At 50.2% G+C, this 20,723-nt stretch overlaps 3 protein-coding genes and 7 non-coding genes across 10 annotated transcripts in view; 5 read left to right on the top strand and 5 right to left on the bottom strand.

The window, feature by feature from the left end:
• Positions 1 to 12,664, bottom strand: part of LOC117888956 — a 30,126-nt gene extending 17,462 nt beyond the window's left edge. Inside the window, exons 1-4 of the mRNA XM_034792754.1 lie at positions 12,358 to 12,664; positions 8,718 to 8,840; positions 7,458 to 7,580; positions 5,732 to 5,790 (exon numbers count right to left, since the gene is read on the bottom strand). Of these exons, the coding sequence (XP_034648645.1) occupies positions 5,732 to 5,790; positions 7,458 to 7,580; positions 8,718 to 8,840; positions 12,358 to 12,664 (612 nt within the window). The remainder of the gene's footprint in view (positions 1 to 5,731; positions 5,791 to 7,457; positions 7,581 to 8,717; positions 8,841 to 12,357) is intronic.
• On the top strand, positions 1,432 to 1,503 carry TRNAE-CUC. Its single transcript has one exon. It is a non-coding gene; the product is annotated as a tRNA-Glu (tRNA).
• Positions 1,836 to 1,909, bottom strand: TRNAT-AGU. Its single transcript has one exon. It is a non-coding gene; the product is annotated as a tRNA-Thr (tRNA).
• On the top strand, positions 7,345 to 8,193 carry LOC117888394 (histone H4). The gene has a single exon (XM_034791721.1). The coding sequence runs from the start codon at positions 7,366 to 7,368 to the stop codon at positions 7,675 to 7,677; it is 312 nt and encodes a 103-aa protein (XP_034647612.1). The 5' UTR covers positions 7,345 to 7,365; the 3' UTR covers positions 7,678 to 8,193.
• Positions 8,343 to 9,071, top strand: LOC117888395 (histone H4). Its single transcript, XM_034791722.1, has one exon. It carries the CDS (start codon positions 8,626 to 8,628, stop codon positions 8,935 to 8,937), a length of 312 nt encoding a protein of 103 aa, XP_034647613.1. The 5' UTR covers positions 8,343 to 8,625; the 3' UTR covers positions 8,938 to 9,071.
• A 4,621-nt stretch (positions 12,665 to 17,285) lies between the features above and the next one.
• On the bottom strand, positions 17,286 to 17,357 carry TRNAM-CAU. Its single transcript has one exon. It is a non-coding gene; the product is annotated as a tRNA-Met (tRNA).
• Positions 17,358 to 17,741: 384 nt separating this feature from the next.
• TRNAG-UCC lies at positions 17,742 to 17,813 on the bottom strand. The gene has a single exon. It is a non-coding gene; the product is annotated as a tRNA-Gly (tRNA).
• A 696-nt stretch (positions 17,814 to 18,509) lies between these two features.
• On the bottom strand, positions 18,510 to 18,581 carry TRNAA-CGC. The gene has a single exon. It is a non-coding gene; the product is annotated as a tRNA-Ala (tRNA).
• Positions 18,582 to 18,692: 111 nt separating this feature from the next.
• On the top strand, positions 18,693 to 18,774 carry TRNAS-GCU. Its single transcript has one exon. It is a non-coding gene; the product is annotated as a tRNA-Ser (tRNA).
• Positions 18,775 to 19,460: 686 nt separating this feature from the next.
• On the top strand, positions 19,461 to 19,534 carry TRNAN-GUU. Its single transcript has one exon. It is a non-coding gene; the product is annotated as a tRNA-Asn (tRNA).
• The last annotated feature ends 1,189 nt before the right edge of the window (positions 19,535 to 20,723 follow it).

The raw sequence follows: 20,723 nt of genomic DNA, 5'->3' as shown, positions 1-20,723 counted from the left end.
AGCGAGGCCTATCTGGTGGGGCTCTTCGAGGACACCAACCTGTGCGCCATCCACGCCAAGAGAGTCACCATCATGCCCAAGGACATCCAGCTGGCGCGCCGCATCCGCGGGGAGAGAGCCTAGAGCCGCCCCCTCGGAGCCCGCCGGCTCCCGACAACCACCCAAAAGGCTCTTCTAAGAGCCACCACTTATCCACACGAAAGAGTTGAAACCCATCCTGAACTGCCTTACTAATCCAGTTTAAATTCATAAGTGGATTCTCCAAACACGGAATCCGTTTAGTGCAAAACTTGTGATTCTCCGCTTCCTGTAATGTCGCAATTGGGTAGTTCTGCAACTGCGAGTTTGTTTATCACAAATATACGGGAAACGTTTGAGGTTTAAACCTCTGACTGGCCATACAAAGCAGTACCCGCACTCCTTAAACCTCTTCCCTGGAGCGGAAAGAGTTCAGGACAAACATGACCCTTTCCATTTTAAAACGCCCTAGTTTAAAAACGTGGCTTCTCCAATGCTCAACCCGGCATGTCCAGACCATGGTATTCAGGGAACAAGAAAACATAAAGGCGAATAATTGGCTGACACGCTAATAACTGAGGGGTTGGAGCAAGGAAGCGGCCACAGTGATTTTTCTCTAGGGGGAGGAAATGAATCAATTAAATATTTAATCACCATTTTGTTTCTGACTTGTTTTCAAACCTCGTTCGAAACCGGGCCTGCGAGAACTGAGTGAAGATTCAGAGTCGGTTTGAGCACAAAGTTCTGGCTCCGGAGTGGCAGCTTCTCTTTTGTTTGGAGGAAAGGTGTTTTGTTTGGTTTGAAGAAAGTAGCCATTTTATTCAACGCCGCCTCCTTCACGAGAGGGTGGGTTGATAGGCAAGTGGCTGGGGAGGGGTGAGCTAATTGCAGAAGCTCATTAATTAAGCCCCTCGCCGGTCCGCTGCCCTCCACGGATGCCCCCAACTTCAATCAACCCCCCCCCCCCGAGAAGTTGGTGTAGACTCGAGGCTTCTAAACCAAGTCAGTCCCCAACCTCCCAACAAACCGCCTGAAACACGGCACCTCCTTCCCTTCTGCCAGCACCCCTCTCTAATCCGGTGCCAGCCCCCGAGGGGAATGGGGAAAAGGAAAGGGAGTGACCGTGTCTGTCTGCGGGGTGTTCTATTTCCTCCCGGAACTCAACCCCACCAGCAGGGAGGACACTGAGGCCAGGGGGAGGGAGAGGTGCTCTCTCTGCTGTCAGGGTCTAGCCTTGACTAGATCCGGGCATTTACTCTATTCCCTCGGTGGCGAAGCGCTAAAGCCCGGCTGGGTCTGAATTCGTTTTAGCCGAGCGGAGGGAAGCGGTTTGTGCTGCGTGTGTTCACACGGAGCAGGACATGCCGGCTTCTTGCCTTGTACACCGCATTGTAGAGACTAATCACCATCTCCTCCCTGGTGGTCTAGTGGTTAGGATTCGGCGCTCTCACCGCCGCGGCCCGGGTTCGATTCCCGGTCAGGGAAGGATTATTTTTTTTTTTTTTTTACCCTGTGGCATATTGTGCACCCACAACCCCCCACATCGCCTTGCAGGGGCAGCCACGCGCTTCTCCAGCCACGCGCATGCCCTGGGTTGCAGCCCCGCAAGACAGGCAGGGGCAACTGGAGCTGGGTTTGTTTGCTGGCCACAGAGGCCCGTGTTTCAAAGCAGAAAAAGCCGGGGGCCCGGACTGGCTTCTCTCGCAATAGACTCATGCCGGTGACCGGCTGGTTTGCAAAGCCCCGGGCCCCATAAAAGTGGAAGTGGGAGCCGGGAGCGGGGCCCACACAAGCGGTTAAAGGTTTGTCTAATGAAAAGGCACCGCTGGGATTCGAACCCAGGATCTCCTGTTTACTAGACAGGCGCTTTAACCAACTAAGCCACGGCGCCGGCTTGCGAAAGTGCCTGCAACTTCCCCTTTCATGCCAAGCAGCTTCATTTCCGCATTTGTACAAATAAGTGGGTGAGCTGCAAGGAGAGAATCCGCGTTTTTGCACTGTGCCCGAGATCTCAGCCCCTTCTCTCCGTTATAAACACTTGTGAATCCTCCCCTCGTGACTATGGGAATAAAATCCCCTCCTAGATGGTTAGCTGGTCGGGGAAGAATCCAACTGGCAGAGTTTCTGGGACACAAGGAATGATAAATAATATAATAACTTTATTCTGTGTTGAAATATTGCTACGGTACTTTTTAAATCCCTCAGCAACTGGTATCTGAGCCCGTGCTAGTAACACAGCTCTGTTTCTGCCTCCTTCCCTTGCCAAAGAAAGGCCTTTTGATAGGTGAGGGCCCATCCCTTTTGATGGCACCTGGCTAGAGGGGTCAATTTGCCCTTTGTTTAAGGCCTGCTTGAGCAGATCTGCCTAATCCGGGCCAGGTAGGTTTGCACCCGTGCCACCCGCGTCATCCTAACTTCACGGAGCAGGGTGCTGCACACCGTCTTCAAATGACACCGCGCAAGGCATAGTGGGTACAAAGATTAGTACAATCGTGCGTAGGGTGCAGAGGTGCTGAAGCTAGGAGCGCTGCTGCACCCCCTGGCTCGAAGTGGTTTCCAGCACATACAGGGTTTCCACTTTGGTTCAATGGCTCTCAGCACCCCGACTATACAAATTGTCCCAGTAACCCTGGAGCCAAGGGTCAGAGCCTGCGTCAGGAGTTCAAGTGCCAGCCAGTGCATCATGGGCAGGAGAAGCCATCTTGTCTCATTCCTGGGCTTAAATAGAGTGCTTGGACCACCCAAGGGCCAGAACAGAAGTTGTCAGTCTGGCCTTCCAGCAGTATATCTTGTGGTATTTACCGTCACAGGATCTGTGCAGACTAATGTGATCAGACAGCAAGTGTGAAAAATCGGGACAGGAGTTGGGGGGGGGGGTAATAGGACCCTATATAAGAAAAAGACCCAAAAATCGGGATGGTCCCTATAAAATCAGGACATCTGGTCATCCTAGTGCAGTCGTATGGGTAACCCCCACCATGGCGGCTAGGTAGTGCTACAGAGGTATTACTCATCCCCCAGCCCTGCCTTTTAGCTCCCATTCTCCCGTCTTCTCCACCACACACTGTTAGTACCTGTTGGTAAATATGAATCCTTTCCGTTCTTTCTTGCTGCATATTTCATCCACGTATATAGTAACTATTCCTTAGAATCTCTATCTTCAACAAAGAGTATGTGTGAACTTGAAGGCTCAGATCACTGGTCCTTGACCAACAAGTATTCAGGAATTTTATCTATGATACTGTATCTGAAACAATCTTGGGCACCTTCGTGTCTATACAACTCCAGCTATTCTCGGAAACCATCTTCTTAACACGCATGTGCATTCATAAGAACATAAGAACGGCCAGACTGGCTCAGACCACAAGTCCATCTAGCCCAGTATCCTGTCTACCGACAGTGGCCAATGCCAGGTGCCCCAGAGGGAGTGAACCTAACAGGTAATGATCAAGTGATCTCTGTCCTGCCATCCATCTCCACACTCTGACAAACAGAGGCTGGGGACACCATTCCTTACCCATCCTGGCTAATAGCCATTAATGGACTTAACCTCCATGAATTTATTCACTTCTCTTTTCAACCCTGTTATAGTCCGGCCTTCACAACCTCCTCAGGCAAGGAGTTCCACAAGTTGACTGTGCACTGTGTGAAGAAGAACTTCCTTTTATTTGTTTTAAACCTGCTGCCCATTAATTTCATTTGGTGACCCCTAGTTCTTGTATTATGGGAATAAGTAAATAACTTTTCCTTATCTACTTTCTCCACATCACTCATAATTTTATGTACCTCTATCACACACACACACAGAGAGAGAGAGAGAGAGAGCTGATATATACATATATAGATTTGGGAAACTAATATGGGATGATTGTTACAGCCAGTGTTTTCTGATGTGGAATCAACAGAGAAGAAAGGCTGAAAAAAATGGGGTTTAGTCTGGAGAAGAGAAGACTGGGTGGGGACATGATAACAGTTTTCAAGTACATTAAAGGTTGTTACAACTGGAGGAGAGAGAAAAATTGTTCTTCTTAACCTCTGAGGATAGGACAAGAAGCAATGGGTTTAAATTGCAGCAAGGGAGGTTCAGGTTGGACATTGGGAAAAACTTCCTAACTGTCAGGGTGGTTAAGCACTGGAATAAATCGCCCAGGGAGGTGGTGAAATCTCCGTCATTGGGGATTTTTAAGAGCAGGTTGGACAAACACCTTTCAGGGACGGTCTAGACAATACTTAGTCATGCCATGAGTGCAGGGGACTGGACTAGGTGACCTCTCAAGGTCCCTTCCAGTCCTATGATTCTATGATTGTGGGGTAAGAAGGATTATCTTGCAGAATTGTTAGTCCTCCAAGCTTCACACAGGCCTTCACACACGACTCAGGCAAACTAAGAATGCATAGAAAGGACATATGTTTCTGGGAGAATATTCTTGGCAATGAGATTTCCTTTGTCTGAAACCCTATAATGACACTGATATGGGAATTTAGTGTGTGTGTGTGGGGGTGGGAGCGGGAGGAGGAAGTAAAGTGCCCGTCGCTTCCAGATGTGGGCAAGACACAGATCCAGCTCTTAGTCTGACACCAAACCATGGTAAATTATCTATTTCTTTCTGTAATCTGGGTAGGGCTGTACTAATCTCTGACTGATTATTTTAGATTAAATATTTCTGATTGAGCCTGTTATTTTGACAATCCTGAGTCGTGAACTCAGACAAGCAACAACCCCTTCTTCCCCTCTGCCCCTCCACCTTTTCTTGTTTTCTGGAATGCTGCTCTGCCTCAAAGAAGTTCAGAGCCATCTATGACCCCTTCATCTCCTCCTCCTTCCAGCTCCTCTCACAGAGCTCTGGGTCCCTCTGGCTCACATGGCATCTGCAGCCACCCTCCTCTTCCTTCAACCCACCCAGTTCCTCCGTGGCCATGGGCCAGGTGACCGACTCTTCCACCCATCAACATGGCCATTCCCTTGACCTTTCTCATCTTCATCCGTCGCTGACCGTCGCCTGGTCTTGCAGCACCATCTACGAGCTCTCTCCCTCTCCTGTGCCAGCCTGCCCGTTTGTGACATTCAGCCCACCTGTGCTGAGTGATTTTGCTTCTGCCAATGCCCTTCTTTCTCTTCTGCTGCTGTTGTTGATTCTCTCCATCCTGTGTCCTTCTCCGCTCTTGGCTCTATGTCCCTCTGTCTTGCGGCAAGCTCCATGCGTCCAGCTCCCAGCCCTGGCTTACCCCCCAACCCCCCATGACGAAGTGGGCATTTTCCCTTATGTTGTATGTGAGTCTTACTGTTGAGCCTACACGAGTTTTACTGTTTTGCATGAATACTGTGTGTTCCTCAGTTGCCCTGGGTGCTGCACCAATACCTCGGTGGTGGGAATAAGGGCGTGTGACTTTGGCTGAGACCTCTGGGGCAGGTGAGGCTGCCATAGCTGCCTGCATGTAGGTGCCCTTCGTAACCTGAGACCCAGGAGGGGGATGCAACCAGGTGACTCTGGCAAAGACAAGGAGGAGCTACGGGGGTGTCTGAGGTGGGGAAGCTGACAGTCTGCTTGGGGGGACTGGAAGATGGGGTGTCCAGGGTGTCTGGCCCAGGACTCCCCAAGATGGACTTTGCTGAAAGTCACTGATTTCTGTTATAACAAGTTCTGGTCTATGCTGTTTTCCTGTTGACTAATAAACCTTCTGTTTTTCCGTCTGGCTGAGAGTCACATCTGACTGAAGAGTCGGGGTGCAGGGCCCTCTGGCTTCCCCAGGAGCCCTGTCCAGGCGGGCTTGCTGCGGGAAGCACACGGTGTGGACGGGGATGCTGAATGCTCTGAGGTCAGACCCAGGAAGGTCGAAGCTGTGTAAGCTTCTTGCCCTGACGACAGTCTGCTCAGAGAGATGAGGATCCGTCAGAGTCTTGCTTGGCTTCATATGGAGCAGTTCCAGAGCATTGCCGGGGGACTCCGTGACACCCCCCCAACATCCATTCCCTTGATTCCCACCAAGCAGCTGTGGAAAGACTTCTCTGATCATGCCGACTTCTGCCACTACCAATTAATTCTCTTCTTCCAGTCGGCCATTTTCTCTCGAGGTCTCTTCCAGTCCTATGATTCTATGAACATTCCATTAAGCAAAACAAAATCCCCCAGTGGGGTAGAAGGGTGATAAGTCTCTATTAAAAAGAAGAACAGGAGTACTTGTGGCACCTTAGAGCCTAACATTTATTAGAGCATAAGCTTTCGTGGGCTACAGCCCACTTCTTCGGATGGAATATATATCTCCTCAATATATGTTCCACTCTATATGCATCCGAAGAAGTGGGCTGTAGTCCACTCTAATAAATGTTAGTCTCTAAGGTGCCACAAGTCCTCCTGTTCTGTTTGCGGATACAGACTAACACGGCTGCTACTCTGAAGCCTCTATTAGCGACCCCCCAGCTGGCTCTCTAGCACCACAGGTAGCGTGGAATCTACAGTTGGAGGCGGACTGCAAACTCCCTTCTGTGCGCTTTTCGTGGGAGAACTGCATCATCCGATTGTTCAGAGTCAGGTCAAACATTGCTCCCAGCTGCTGAAAAAATCTTGGCAGCCTTGTCTTTTCACAGGTGCTGGTACACAGGGTGATGCTGCACTCCTCTGGCTTGAAATGGTTTCAATCACGTACAGGGTTTACAGTTTGGTGCAATGGCTCTCCGCACCCTCCACTATACAAATTGTTCCAGAACCACTGTGCTGCCCACATGGCTCATTTCATTCAGGGCTGGTTCCCAGGTCCTACAGCAGGGGTTCTCAAACTGGGGGTGGGGACCCTATCAGGGGGTCACGAGGTTATTACATGGGGGATCGCGAGCTGTCACCTCCACCCCAAACCCTGCTTTGCCTCCAGCATTGATAACTCATAAAGCGTGTTTAATTTATTAGGGGGGTCGCACTCAGGAGCTTGCTATGTGAAAGGGGTCACCAGTACAAACGTTTGAGAACTACGGCCCTACAGGGATCTGGGTCAGTGAGAAAGATAGTCTCCCTCCTGCTTTTCCCCGCCCCCGTCCCAAAGTGGAGCACTGTTTGCATAGCCACTCTCTGATCATTGTGTGGGTGAAGGTGTAGAGAACAGAGGCAACGCCCAAGCTGCACTTGAAATTAACTGCTGGCTAATGATTGGCCAGGGAGTGATGCTCAGTCTCTCATTGGTGAGCGAGAGAGCCAACGTCACCTGGGGCGGGGCGAGCGAGCGGAGAGAGATGTGGTGTCCCGCCTTTTTGCCTGTCGGTTCTCACTCCGGTCGGACTGTAGCCTATATAAATCCTTGTCATCGCTGTGAAAAACCACTCTTTTCCTTTGATCGTTTTGTGTTGCTAGTGGAGCTATGTCTGGTCGCGGAAAAGGTGGTAAAGGGCTGGGGAAAGGCGGCGCTAAGAGACATCGTAAAGTGTTGCGGGATAATATCCAGGGCATTACCAAGCCTGCGATCCGCCGTCTGGCTCGCCGCGGTGGAGTAAAGCGTATATCGGGGCTGATCTACGAAGAGACTCGCGGGGTGCTGAAGGTTTTCTTGGAGAACGTGATCCGCGATGCGGTGACCTACACCGAGCACGCCAAGCGCAAGACGGTGACAGCCATGGACGTGGTCTACGCCCTGAAACGCCAGGGGCGCACCCTGTACGGCTTCGGGGGCTGATCCAGTTCTTTAAAGCGTGAAACGCTGTTTATTCAATTCAAAGGCTCTTTTAAGGGCCACCCACTCGTCCACGGAAAGAGCTTGTTGCACTGCTGTGTTGGGATAGAAGAGAAGTGGTCTATAGGGGTGTAGTAAGGGCTTGGTTTAGTCGCCTTAAGGGAACTCACAAACGTATCGGGGGGAGGGTAAAAACTGCTTTCTACCCCGGTCCTGCAACGATTATGTTCACCTTAAGGATGTAACTAGTTCTGCGAACAGTTCCTCCCCCCGGAAGGATTTCGATTTACATCGTGTTGGGACTAGAGAGAATTCGGAACTCTGGGCGTTTACACGCAGAAGGAAAGAGGAGTGAAAAATCCTCGAGTGCGCGCAGAAGAAAGGGGACGTGCAGCCCCGGCCTTGCGTGCAATACAGCGGCAGAAGCGATTTGGGGGAGAGGGACATTAAAACTTCTAGCACGATGCCACATTCCCTCAGTGTCTCTGGCTTAGAGTTTCGCCCTCCGTGTTGAGGTAATATTCCAACACCCGGATTGCCACCGCGCGGGGAGCGGGGTGCAGCAGCTCCCCCACCACATACTGCACTGGGGGTGGGGGATCCTGGGTCCTACAACTCCGGGGCCGAAAAATCTCTTCCCCGTCCGGCGTGTTCAGACGGAGGCGGGTGTTTATTCCCACGCGTTTTGCGGCTCCTTTCTGCGCATGCTCAGGAATAAGTCCGGGCTCCAAATTTAAAGTTAACGGCTGGCTATTAATTGGCTGGGGTGCGGTACTCGGTGTCTGATTGGTGGGTATCGAGTCGCGTCACCAGGTAGGACTGGGAAAGGGACGGGAGAGACAGTTGCCGCCGGCTTCCCTCACAGTTCTCCCTCTGGTCCGATCACAGGCTAGTTAAGCCGTGAACGCAACAGTGAGAAGAATTATAGTGTGTTGTTTTGTTAGCGTTACCATGTCTGGACGCGGGAAAGGTGGAAAGGGCCTAGGAAAAGGCGGTGCTAAGAGGCACCGGAAGGTCCTGCGGGATAACATCCAGGGCATTACCAAGCCTGCGATCCGCCGTCTGGCTCGCCGCGGCGGGGTGAAGCGCATCTCGGGGCTGATCTACGAAGAGACCCGCGGGGTGCTGAAAGTTTTCCTGGAGAACGTGATCCGCGATGCGGTGACCTACACCGAGCACGCCAAGCGTAAGACGGTGACAGCCATGGACGTGGTCTACGCTTTGAAACGCCAGGGGCGCACCCTGTACGGCTTCGGGGGCTGATTTCCCCCTGGGACCGAGCCGAAAAAAATATTCAACCCAAAGGCCCTTTTAAGGGCCACTTACTCCTGCATAAAAAGAGTTGGTCTTGTGTATTTGACAGGGATATTAACATTGTGCTTAAATCTGGTCTGGACATTGACAGTTACATGCTTTTTCAATTAAGTTACTACACTGTTAGTGGTAGTGTGGGAGTAATGATACAGCCCTAGGGTATAAACTAGAATAATTCTTAAAGCATTACACTTGTTTCTTTGTTAAAGAAACTACATTTTTTTAAAAAAAAAAGTCCTTGTACATTTATTTGAGCATAAGCTTTTGTGGGTTAAAACCCACTTCATCAGATGCATGGAGTGGAAAATACAGTACATATATTATAGCAGAGGGTTCTCAAACGGGGTTATGAGGTTATTACATGGGGGGTTGCAAGCTGTCAGCATCCACCCCAAGCCCCATTTTGCCTCCAGCATTTGTAACGGTGTTAAATATATTTTAAAGGGGTTTTTAATTTATAAAGGGGGATCACAGAGGCTAGCTATGTGAAAGGGGGCACCAGTCCCAAAGTTTGAGACCCACTGTTCTAGCACATGAAAAGATGGGAGTCGCCTTACCAAGGGGGTCAGTGCTAATGAGGCCAGTTCAATTAAGGTGGAAGTGGCCTATTCTCAAGAGATGAATATCAAGAGAGGGGAAATTACTTTGGGAGTGTTAAGGACGGCCATGCAATCAAAGTGGACGTCGGCCATTTCTAACAGTTGACAAGAAGGGGTGAGTATCAGCAGAGATCAAATTACTTTTTGTAGTGACCCAGCCACTCCCAGTCTTTAATCAGGCCTAATTTGATGGTGTCACATTTGCAAATTAAGTCCAGTTCAGCAGTTTCTCATGGAAGTCTGGTTTTGAAGTTTTTTTTTTAATTGAAGAATGACCACTTAAGTCTGTTGTTGAGTGTCCAAGGAGTGATCAAGAAGGTAAGGAAAATTTAGGATTTCTCTTCTGATACTGCCTTACTGGGAAAGAACATCTCCGCTATTGCTAATGCTAGACAGCATGGGGGGAGAGAACCTGCAGAATCTGAGCCCTCAGATAAGCCAAAGTTAGGCATGTTTATAAAACAAACAAGTGCCCTATCACCACTGCATGTAGATAGCGAGGATACAGAATGGGTGAAACAGTCTTATCAAATTGGGTACCGGGTTGACAGGAGGTTCTTTAGCTAAAGAAATCACATGGGGTCCATCTTGCCTCAAGGGCAATGCAGCCTGGATATCGGTCTGTTTTGGCAGTGGGATGTCTGACAAAGTTATTGAAAATTCAGATTTTAAGTTATTTGGCACAAAAAAGTGCTGTTAAATGGTTGAGAAGGAACTAACCCGGTCTCACTCAACAGAGCCAGACGAGTACCCAGAAGTCACCTCCTACAAGACAGGCCCAACAAAGAAAATAACAGAACACCACTAGCTGTCACCTTCAGCCCCCAACTAAAACCTCTCCAGCGCATCATCAGAGATCTACAACCTATCCTGAAAGATGATCCTTTACTCTCACAGATCTTGGGAGACAGACCTGTCCTCGCTTACAGACAACCCCCCAACCTAAAGCAAATACTCACCAGCAACCACACATCACTGAACAAAACCACTAACCCAGGAACCTATCCTTGTAACAAACCCCGATGCCAACTCTGTCCACATATCTATTCCAGTGACATCATCATAGGACCTAATCACATCAGCCATACCATCAGGGGCTCGTTCACCTGCACATCTACCAATGTGATATATGCCATCATGTGCCAGCAATGCCCCTCTGCCATGTACATTGGCCAAACCGGACAGTCTCTACGCAAAAGAATTAATGGACACAAATCTGACATCAGGAATCAAAATACTCAAAAACCAGTGGGAGAACACTTTAACCTGTCTGGTCATTCAGTGACAGACCTGCGGGTGGCTATATTACAACAGAAAAACTTCAAAAACAGACTCCAACGAGAAACTGCTGAGCTAGAATTGATATGCAAACTAGACACAATCAACTCCGGTTTGAATAAGGACTGGGAATGGCTGAGCCATTACAAACATTGAATCTATCTCCCCTTGTAAGTATTCTCACACTTGTTATCTAACTGTCTGTACTGAGCTAGCTTGATTATCACTTCAAAAGTTTGTTTTCTCTTAATTAATTGGCCTCTCAGAGGTGGTAAGACAACTCCCACCTGTTTATGCTCTCTGTATGTGTGTATATATATCTCCTCAATATATGTTCCATTCTATATGCATCCGAAGAAGTGGGCTGTAGTCCACGAAAGCTTATGCTCTAATAAATTTGTTAGTCTCTAAGGTGCCACAAGTCCTCCTGTTCTTCTTTTTGCGGATACAGACTAACACGGCTGCTACTCTGAAACTTTAGGCTATATTAGACATCTGTTCTTTTGCTTAGTCACAAACCAGGGATACACTTGCAGTATCCCGGCAAGTTGCAGTCTTGGACAAGCTGGGAACAAGACAATTGCAAGGGGCAGAACAAAGCTCTCCATTCAACTCTCCCATCCTGACTCTTACCCAGAGACTTGCAAGGGACCACTCTTTAAGGAAAATCATGACAATTAGTATTTCAGTTTACTGACACCATCAAGTTACTATGAAAATAGTAGATTTCCCAGTCACCCAAATGCAGTTTCCTGCTGAATGCAAGGAAACTGCTTGCTTACAAACTAGCGTCAAAATGTTTCAAAGGGACAGTGGAGAAGGAAGGTATTTATCTCCAAATAAAAGTCACGAATCCAACAATCCAGCTAGTGTTAGCGGCACAAAGATTTCACATCACAATCACAGTCTAACAGTTTCTACAGAGAAAAGTCAAAAGATAGGTTTTAAATGCTCTATTACATCCCTACAGCATTCCACCTATTCAGCGACAAGGAAATCGCTGTTACATTATCTCAAGAAAAGAACGATAGAGCAGAAGAGCTTCAGAAATGGATTGAAATTCCTTGTTCTAAATAAACTTGTTACTCTGAAACTTGTTCTAAATAGTAGACTATACGATTGCCACAAGCAATCCTCATTGTTTTTGCTGATATAGACTAACAGGGCTACTTCTCTGAAACCCATCACAGTTATATGGATTCAGGGTATAGATGAACTGGTTTATATTTAAACAAATTCAAAAATATTTAAACGAAGGAAACCTAAAAGCAGAGTGGCTCCGAGACTCAAGAGAACACGGGCAACTACCTCCTTAATACAACGCCAAACAACTGTAACAGTTATTTGTAAAAACTAGTAAACTACAATTTTAACACAAACACCTAGAGTTGTGTGCCTACCAAAACCAGCTCTTTCTGTGCAGAAGTGGGTGGCCCTTAAAAGGACCTTTGGGTTACAACAGTTGTGCCGGGGTATGGGCTGCAGATTTAACCCCCGAAGCCGTACAGGGTGCGCCCCTGGCGTTTCAAGGCGTACACCACATCCATAGCTGTTACCGTCTTGCGCTTGGCGTGCTCGGTGTAGGTCACCGCATCACGGATCACGTTCTCCAGGAAAACCTTCAGCACCCCGCGGGTCTCTTCATAGATCAGCCCTGAGATGCGCTTCACCCCACCGCGACGAGCCAGACGGCGGATCGCAGGCTTAGTAATGCCCTGGATATTGTCTCTTAGAACCTTACGATGCCTTTTCGCGCCTCCTTTCCCCAGCCCCTTTCCACCCTTGCCACGACCAGACATTTTAACAGAACCTTTCAAGAGCACAAAACCGAATGTGCTCCGTGACTGCCAACAAGAGCTTAACTAGGCTGTGATCCGACCAGAGGGAGAACTGCGAGGGAAACCGGCGGGAACGCCCTCTCCCGCCCCCTTCTCTAGCTCCTTCCCCTCCCACCAATGAGACACAAGCGTATCGCACCCTCAGCCAATCCTGAGCCAGCCTTCGACTTTAAATGCATAAGAGGGAATTTTGGCGCTTGGGGGTTAATTTTAGATCATGTGCAGGAAGACACTGTTAACTGCATGGCATGGCATGGCATGGCATGCCATGCTCTTGTTTCCAAACTCTGGGGGGTCGTGCTTAATTTGTGTCACGCCTTGCTGGGGATAAGGGTGGCAGTTCCTAGCCCTGGCACCTCTAGGCTTGCTGCCTCAATCATTAATGTAAAAAAAATTGCTTGATCCCCAGCACCTGTTTTATTACAAATTAAGCAAGGGGAGAGGGGGGTTATTTCTCACTAGTACTGAGGGGATCACTGGAGCCCGTGTGTCACGGAGTCACCAGGGTGATGCTCTGGAGCTAAAAAGCCAGCCAGGGCTCTGGGGGAGTCTCCTCTCTCTGAGCAGATGGTCTCCGGGGCAAGAAGCGTACACAACTTTGACCTTCCTGGGTCTGACCCCGGAGCACTCAGCATCCCTGTGCACCTCCTGCAGTGAGTCCGCTTGGGTGAGGCTCCTGGGGAAGCCAGAGGGCCCCGCCCCCCAAGTCTGCAGTTAGATGTGACTCTCAACTAGCTGGTAAAACAGAAGGTTTATTAGTTGACAGGATCACAGCGTAGAACAGAGCTTGCTATCACAGAAATCAGTGACTTTCAGCCAAGTCCATCTTGGGGAATCCTGGGCCAGGCAGCCTGGACTCCCCCTCTTCCTGTCCTCACAAGCAGACTGCCAGCTTCCAGAGACCTGACCTCTGGCACCCCCGTTGCTCCTCCTTGTCTTTGTCTAGCTTCCAGGTCAAAGAGTCACCTGGTCGCATCCCCCTCCTGGGTCTCAGGTTACAAAGGGCATTGGTCAGAGCCTATGTGCAGGCATCTGGAGCAGCCTCACCTGCCCCAGAGGTCTCAGCCAAATTCACACACCCCTGTTCCCACCACCGAGGTATTGGTGTAGCACGCAGGGAAACTGAGGTACACACAGTGTTCATGCAAAACAGAAAAACTCACATAGGTTCAACCAGGAAGACTCTCACACAGCATAACAAGGGAAAATCCCCACTTCGTCACATCTCTCCTCCCTTTGAGACCGAACGGAGCAGGGTCACTTTAGCCAGTGGCCTGGGGAAGTTCAGGCCCCCCTCTCTGGGACAAAGTGTCAGCTAGAACATTTGCACTCCCCTCAACATGGACCTCCTCCATCTCATACTCCTGGAGGGACAGCGTCCACCTCAGGAGCTTGACATTGGCCCCTTGCATCTGGTGCAGCCACGGCAGGCAAGTGGTCGGTGTACACAGTGGAGCGCCGCCCAAATACATCCGTCTGCAGCCTTTTAAGAGCCCACCCCAGGGCCAGGCATCCCTTCTCTATGGGCACATAGCCCTGCTCCCGGGGCAGCAGCTTCCTGCTCAGGTACATGATGGGTTGTTTCTCCCCCTTTGCATTGGGACCACGCCCAGCCCTGTGTCTGAGGCATTGGTGAACACCATAAAGGGCTTGTCAGAGTCTGGGTTTCCCAGCACTGGGCCCTTGACCCGATCCTCCTTCAGCGTGCAGCGAGCCCTCTGGCACTGCCCGGTCCAGACCGACTTGTCTGGCTTCCCCTTCCTGCATAGCTCAGTGATGGGAGCTGACATGGAGCTGAAGTGGGGCATAAACCTCCAGTAGTGACCTGTCGTCCCAATAAAGGCCTGGGCCTGTTTCTTAGTCTGGGGAGTGGGCCAGTCTCTGATCGCCCCCACCTTGGCTGGCTTTAGGCAGTTGCTCCTCACCTTGTGGCCCAGGTACGACACCTCTGCCATCCCCACCTTGCATTTCCCAGCTTTTACAGTCAGTCCTGCATCCTGGAGGTGACTCAGCCCCCTCTTCACCGGGGACACATGGTCCTCCCAGGTCCGGCTAATGGCTCAAATATCATCAATGTCCACTAGGGTAAAATTCTCCATTCCCCTCAGTAACTGATCCACCAGGCGCTGGCAGGTGACCGGTGCCTCCTTGAGTCTGAAAGGTAGGACCAGGGATTTGTACAGCCCCACAGGGGGACAAAAGCAGGTTTCAACCTGGCATCTGGATCCAAGGGCACCTGCCAGTAGCCTTGGTGAAATCCCTGGTCATCGGGTACCTAGTCCCCTGCAACTTGTCTAGGATCTCATCAGGCCTAGGCATGGGGCAGGCACCAGACATGGTGATGGCATTGAGCTTCCGATAGTCCACACAGATTCGGATCAACTCATCTTTCCTGGCGACCAGCACCACGGGAGAGGCCCCGGGGCTGGCGGATGGCTGGATCACCCCTGAAGCCAGCATGTCTCTGACCTCTCCCTCCAGGGCCTGGGCTGTGTTTCCCAGAATTATTACAACAGTGGTGCCTACATGGCAAGTTAGTTCCTGCATGTGCCTCGGCAGGCGGTCCTTATGTGGGAGGGTGTCACGCTGGGGGATTTCCCCAAGAGGCAGAGAAGGGTCTGGTTCAAAAAGGCAATGGGAAAACTGGGAAGATACACAGCCCTGCTATTCACCGGGATGCTCCTGCTACCCCCCAAGCTTGTGTAAGAATGGAAGGAAAACCCCACACATATATGGGTGTGTGACAAAGTGGGAATGTTCTTAATGTTTAGTCTGAACACTGTGTGGGTGCCTCAGTTTCCCCTATGCATTTCTTAAGGATCTAGGTGGAGGGATAAGGGTGTGTGATTGTTGCAGAGCCCTAGAGGGCAGGTGTGATGCCGACACCCTGTCTCCTGGCAACTGATGGCCTGGGGCCCTCCCTTGCAAGGTGCCAACGGAAGGTGTTGGAGAACAAAGCGATCAGGTGGCCTCCTGGCCCGGGAAAAGAGAAAAAGGCCAGAAGAAGTCTCAGTTTGGAGCTGGCTGGGGAAACAGAGGGAGGACCAGAACTGGGGTCTGGGCTCCCTACCCCACAAGATGGACCTGACTGAGGAGTCTTGTTTTCTGTACCCACAAGCTCTGTTTTGGATTGTGTTCCTAGATCTAATAAACCTTCTGTGTTACTGGCTGGATGAGAGTCACAGTGAGTCACAGGAAGTGAGGGGTGCAGGGCCCTGACTCCCCACACTCTGACAGGATGGCCCTGAGAAGCCTGCATTACCTCGCAATGGGCCTGTCTTTTCCCTCCAGTTCTCATTTATCCTATCTGGTGATGATCCGTACAATGTGCTGTACAAAATAGACGTGCAGTGACTGGTTTAAATCAATTTTGCTGTGAAATACAACCAAGTCTCATGGAAAATTACTCTAATTTTCCTCCCACATGCATAACTTTATAAAGTTTATGCGTTGTGAAATGTCTCCGTCACCTCATTTGGGCAACTTACCTCATGCGGCACTGATCAAACTGTGACCCCCAAAGGATGGTGCCTTTGTCACAACTGTGGCTTGGTTGGTCAGAACAGGAGCTAGGGTCAAAGCTGGAGTCAAAGACCAGAGGGAGGGGTCAGGAATGAGGCAGGCAAGAACCAAGGAGCGGATGGGGAAAACCGGAACCAGGTACAAGCCAGGGAGGAACGTAACAGCCAAACTGGAATTCACCCGAGGTACTTGCCAACTGCCTATGTCTCCTTCTGGCTTAAATAATGTGTCTGGCCCAATCAGGGACTCTGAAGCTGCTCCTGCCAGCAGTACCTTTAGTGGAGTGCAAGGCCTCAGGGCTCCTACTTCTCAAATCACCCGCAGGCTATGGGGCAGTCTTGTGGCTTTGGTTCAGGACCTGTGGCTCTATTGGGCTGTCGCAGGCCTGGGTTTTTCAGGATCATCGCAAGTTCTGGAGCATGGTTGTTTTCAATCAATGAGATACCAAAGGCGGCCCCCACTTTATTTGGGAGTCAATGTTGTGGATCATATATTCTTCAAGCTCCTAGGTGCAGACTGGTATGGGGCTGGCTGGGTTGGGCAAGGAAACGGGTTTCCTTCTTTACTTTTAGGAGTGGTCACTGCAATAGACGACCCTACCACGAGCTGGAATCATACAGGGGGATGCTTGGCTGCGGGTCAGCATTTAAACAGGGAGGTGGGCAGGCACACAAGTAACCCCCCGCCAGGCTCATCCAGATGTGAACCAATGCAAAGTGGGTGTGGACTAGCGCGGAAGCAATTTAATCAATCCAAAATACCGAAGCATGAACCCACACCTGTGTTTTCCAAGCAGATTTAAAGCTCTTCCAAGCACATTAGCTAACGCAAGACAAGACAGCAAACAATACAATTCCGGCTTTCGTCTGTGGACACAAGACAGCATAGGCTGAAAACAACTAAATCGATACCAAAAAAACATTTTCCCATCTAGGCAAACCCGTCTTTTCTTATTGCCAAACAGGAACGAGTCAGCGCGTGTGTGTTTTTGTGTTATGCGGAAAAAAATAAAGGCAGAAAAATGTTTTGGCCCTATTGGGGATGGGACAGAAAAGGAACCTAGCAGAGGATGGTTTCGATCCATCGACCTCTGGGTTATGGGCCCAGCACGCTTCCGCTGCGCCACTCTGCTTGTTGGATGGGCTTGTTTCTATAAATGGCTGTCATGTAGTGTCATGTTCTTGCACCGGTGGCATGAGGTGAGGGAATCCGGATTTGACGCGGTTTCCTTTTAATTGACTTGAAGGGTCGCTGGCAAATTGCAGAGTTTGACGTTCAGTCACTTGCAGCCGGCACCAACGAGAGCAGCAAAGAGCCCTGCCAGGAGAACTGTGGGTTAATTCCCACAGCAATGCCTGCATGACCAGCCTGGTTCGGGGCTTGCTTTCGGCAGCGGGAGTATTGGGGTGCGGGGAGCTCCGTGCTTTCTTCAGTCTTTGTCTGTTGAGTTGCTAATAAAGGGCAACATGGTTGGGAAATTAACCCCATTGTTTATTAAAAACAAAAAAAATTGAGTTGCGTTGGCCGGGAATCGAACCCGGGTCAACTGCTTGGAAGGCAGCTATGCTAACCACTATACCACCAACGCTCGTGCAAACAGCTTCACTTCTGCTTTTCTTGTGCAACTCCACATCAGAGCCCTAAGAGCTGCACATGGATTTTCTTACCATCCTGCCTCGTTCAACCCACCGCCAGCAGGGATCCCCTTGAGCGGCCCGGGGCCCCGTGCAACTGGCGACGTTACTTGTCATTTGCTGCTCCTAAGAGGAGGCTTGGAAAAAAAACAAACCAGAAAAATCCGGGTCCCTCGAGAAATGATTGACCCCTATGCATGATTCAAGGATACCAAGCCCCGGCTTCAGGGACCAGCCTGGTTTGGGAGCTGGTGTGGAGGCGTTTTCTCTACAGGTTTTCAAAAAGGGGGCTGCTAAGCCTCTGTCCTGGTTGGCAGCCCCAACAAATCCTGCCTCTTTGCAGAAAGTTAGAGCGGAAAGTCCTGGCTGTCCCTTCTAACCCCGCTCTGGGGGAGAAGTCAGCGGCTTTTCCCTCCTCCACCAAAACTGAAATCACTTTACTGTAAACGGGAACTCCAGATTATAAATCGTGGCTCGCATTTTGATCTTCTTGTCCCACATGGCTGCAACCACTCAGGGAAGCCTCTCTGAGAGCAGAGCCGCTCTGCTCAGAAACGTGGGCTGCACTTTACCAGTGAGGTGGGAAGTGGGGTGGGAGGGTCATTGTCTGCCCCCTGCTCCACATCATTAAGGGAGAGAAAAAAGGAATCTGGAGATGCCAGGGATTGAACCCGGGACCTCATACATGCGAAGCATGCGCTCTACCACTGAGCTACATCCCCTCCTAAGAGCAGCTTCCCTCCACCCCGCATAACACGTTTGCCTGCAGCTGGGGTACCCAGCGCCCCGGATATGGTGCCCATGAAGATACAGTTCCCACTGTCTTAACAGAAGACGAGGTGGCCGAGTGGTTAAGGCGATGGACTGCTAATCCATTGTGCTCTGCACGCGTGGGTTCGAATCCCATCCTCGTCGGCTCCTCTTTAGTTTTTGGGCTGAACGCATCAGCCCCAAACAGGGCGCTAAAGTTTCCTTCCCGCACGCGTCGCATTGTTCTTTCCGGACGTGAAAGCGAATTTAAATCGGCAAAAAAATTCAACATGTCTGTGCTTTGGGCGGCAGAGGAGCTCCAGGCCAGCTCCTGTTTCTAAAGCCCCAGACACTGAATGGTGCCCCTGCTTCATGCAACCTCTGACAAGCCTGGTTTGAGCCCTCCCGTCTGTGAACCAGTTTGTGACTGGGGGAGGCAGGAAAGCGCAAAGAAGGCGTCAAATATTTGGTTCCAAGTGGCTCTGTTTTTCCTAGTATGTCCCTTTAGTTCATTTTACTTGAGGGAGGGAAAAAACCCACCAGCTCCTCTTTCGTCATGGTTTGAGCTGCCGCCGGCTTGGGGGGGGTTATTCGCTAAACTGACCCACTGATTCGTATTTCCACCCCCCCATCCATGACTGGACTTTTCCCTCACTAGCTTCTCTCTTCTCCCACAGGTGGGCCTCCCGTCCTGTCAGTTGTGGTTTCACCGCGATGAGCTTTTGTCTAATGAAGAAGCAATTACTTCGACTCACGTCACAGAAACAAGTCACTAGCCTAGAGGGAAAACTGCGACGAAATAATACTACGTGGGAAAGTGAAGAGGATGTACGTGGGAAAGCGAAGTGGATGTCTCTGTGGCGCAATCGGTTAGCGCGTTCGGCTGTTAACCGAAAGGTTGGTGGTTCGAGCCCACCCAGGGACGTCCTGTATTTAAACCCCGAGTGCTTTTAACAACTTACATCTACACTTGCTGGCACTGTTACCTCCCCCACGTGCTTCCCACCGGTTATTTTATAGCCTGGCCCCGTGTCTACACCAGACTTTAGACCCATGCATCCGACGAAGTGAGCATTCACCCACGAACGCTTATGCTCCAATACATCTGATAGTCTTAAAGGTGCCACAGGACCCTCTGTTGCTTTTTGGTTAATCTTGGCATCGCAGGCACCTGAATGGGGAGTCCGTTGACGTCCCAGCAGCTGGGGACCTTGTCTGGGTTGCATCGATTTGTCTTGGCCATTTATCGACCGTATGATCATGATATCGGCGGAATTAGTTTAGCCTCATATTTGTCCCCCTCGTGCAAACAATGGAAGTATTGTTAAAAATAAGTCAGTTCCCAGCATCAACGTACAGACAACTACATGACAGCTTAGGAGATAGCACCATCTTGTGGCCGTTTCGGTCAACTCTTTCTAAATGCATTTATTTCCCTCGAAATCCAAGAACAGATCTTGAGTTTCTATATGTAAAATCCATAGTAAACTCATTCTTGGAACAGGTGTCTGAGCGGACGGGGCGCACTTCGGAGTCACTCGATAAGGCTTTTAAAGATACTGTTCCGTCGTAGTTACATTCCCCCCCCCCCGCTATATTATACGCACCAACATCCGTCACCCCAACACAAATACCAAATCGATTTCAGCCGCCCCAGTACCAACTCCGCCTTTCATTACCAACTTCTCAGTTGCGTATAAACGCCATCACTCCAATTTCATCTCGGTTGGGTTAGACTGACACCTTCTGGAGGGCTAAACAATCGGGGTGGGGGAAGAACCTGAAAACCCGGTTATGATAAAGGTCTGAACATCTTTTCGGTAACTTTCTTTTTCAGTGATCTTGGGGGTATCAGAACTAGGTCACATTTCTAGATGGACCCGATTACAATATTTATAGGACAAGGATCTTTGCACTGGCTGTGTTTGGAAAAGGCACTTAGAACATTTAACCCGGACTAATAAGGCAGATCAGAATGAACTTCAACTCTTTCGCGTGGGTACGTGGTGGCTCTTAGAAGAGCCTTTTGGGTGGTTGTCGGGAGCCGGCGGGCTCCGAGGGGGCGGCTCTAGGCTCTCTCCCCGCGGATGCGGCGCGCCAGCTGGATGTCCTTG

Source organism: Trachemys scripta, chromosome 16, assembly GCF_013100865.1.
Source record: "Trachemys scripta elegans isolate TJP31775 chromosome 16, CAS_Tse_1.0, whole genome shotgun sequence".
Classification (NCBI taxonomy): domain Eukaryota; kingdom Metazoa; phylum Chordata; order Testudines; family Emydidae; genus Trachemys; species Trachemys scripta.
This window is presented reverse-complemented; position numbering and strand designations above follow the sequence as displayed.

What these genes read in the sequence shown, in the direction of transcription:
- LOC117888394 (XM_034791721.1), top strand. Translation starts at nt 7,366, where the DNA reads ATGTCTGGTCGCGGAAAAGGTGGTAAAGGGCTGGGGAAAGGCGGCGCT.
- LOC117888395 (XM_034791722.1), top strand. Translation starts at nt 8,626, where the DNA reads ATGTCTGGACGCGGGAAAGGTGGAAAGGGCCTAGGAAAAGGCGGTGCT.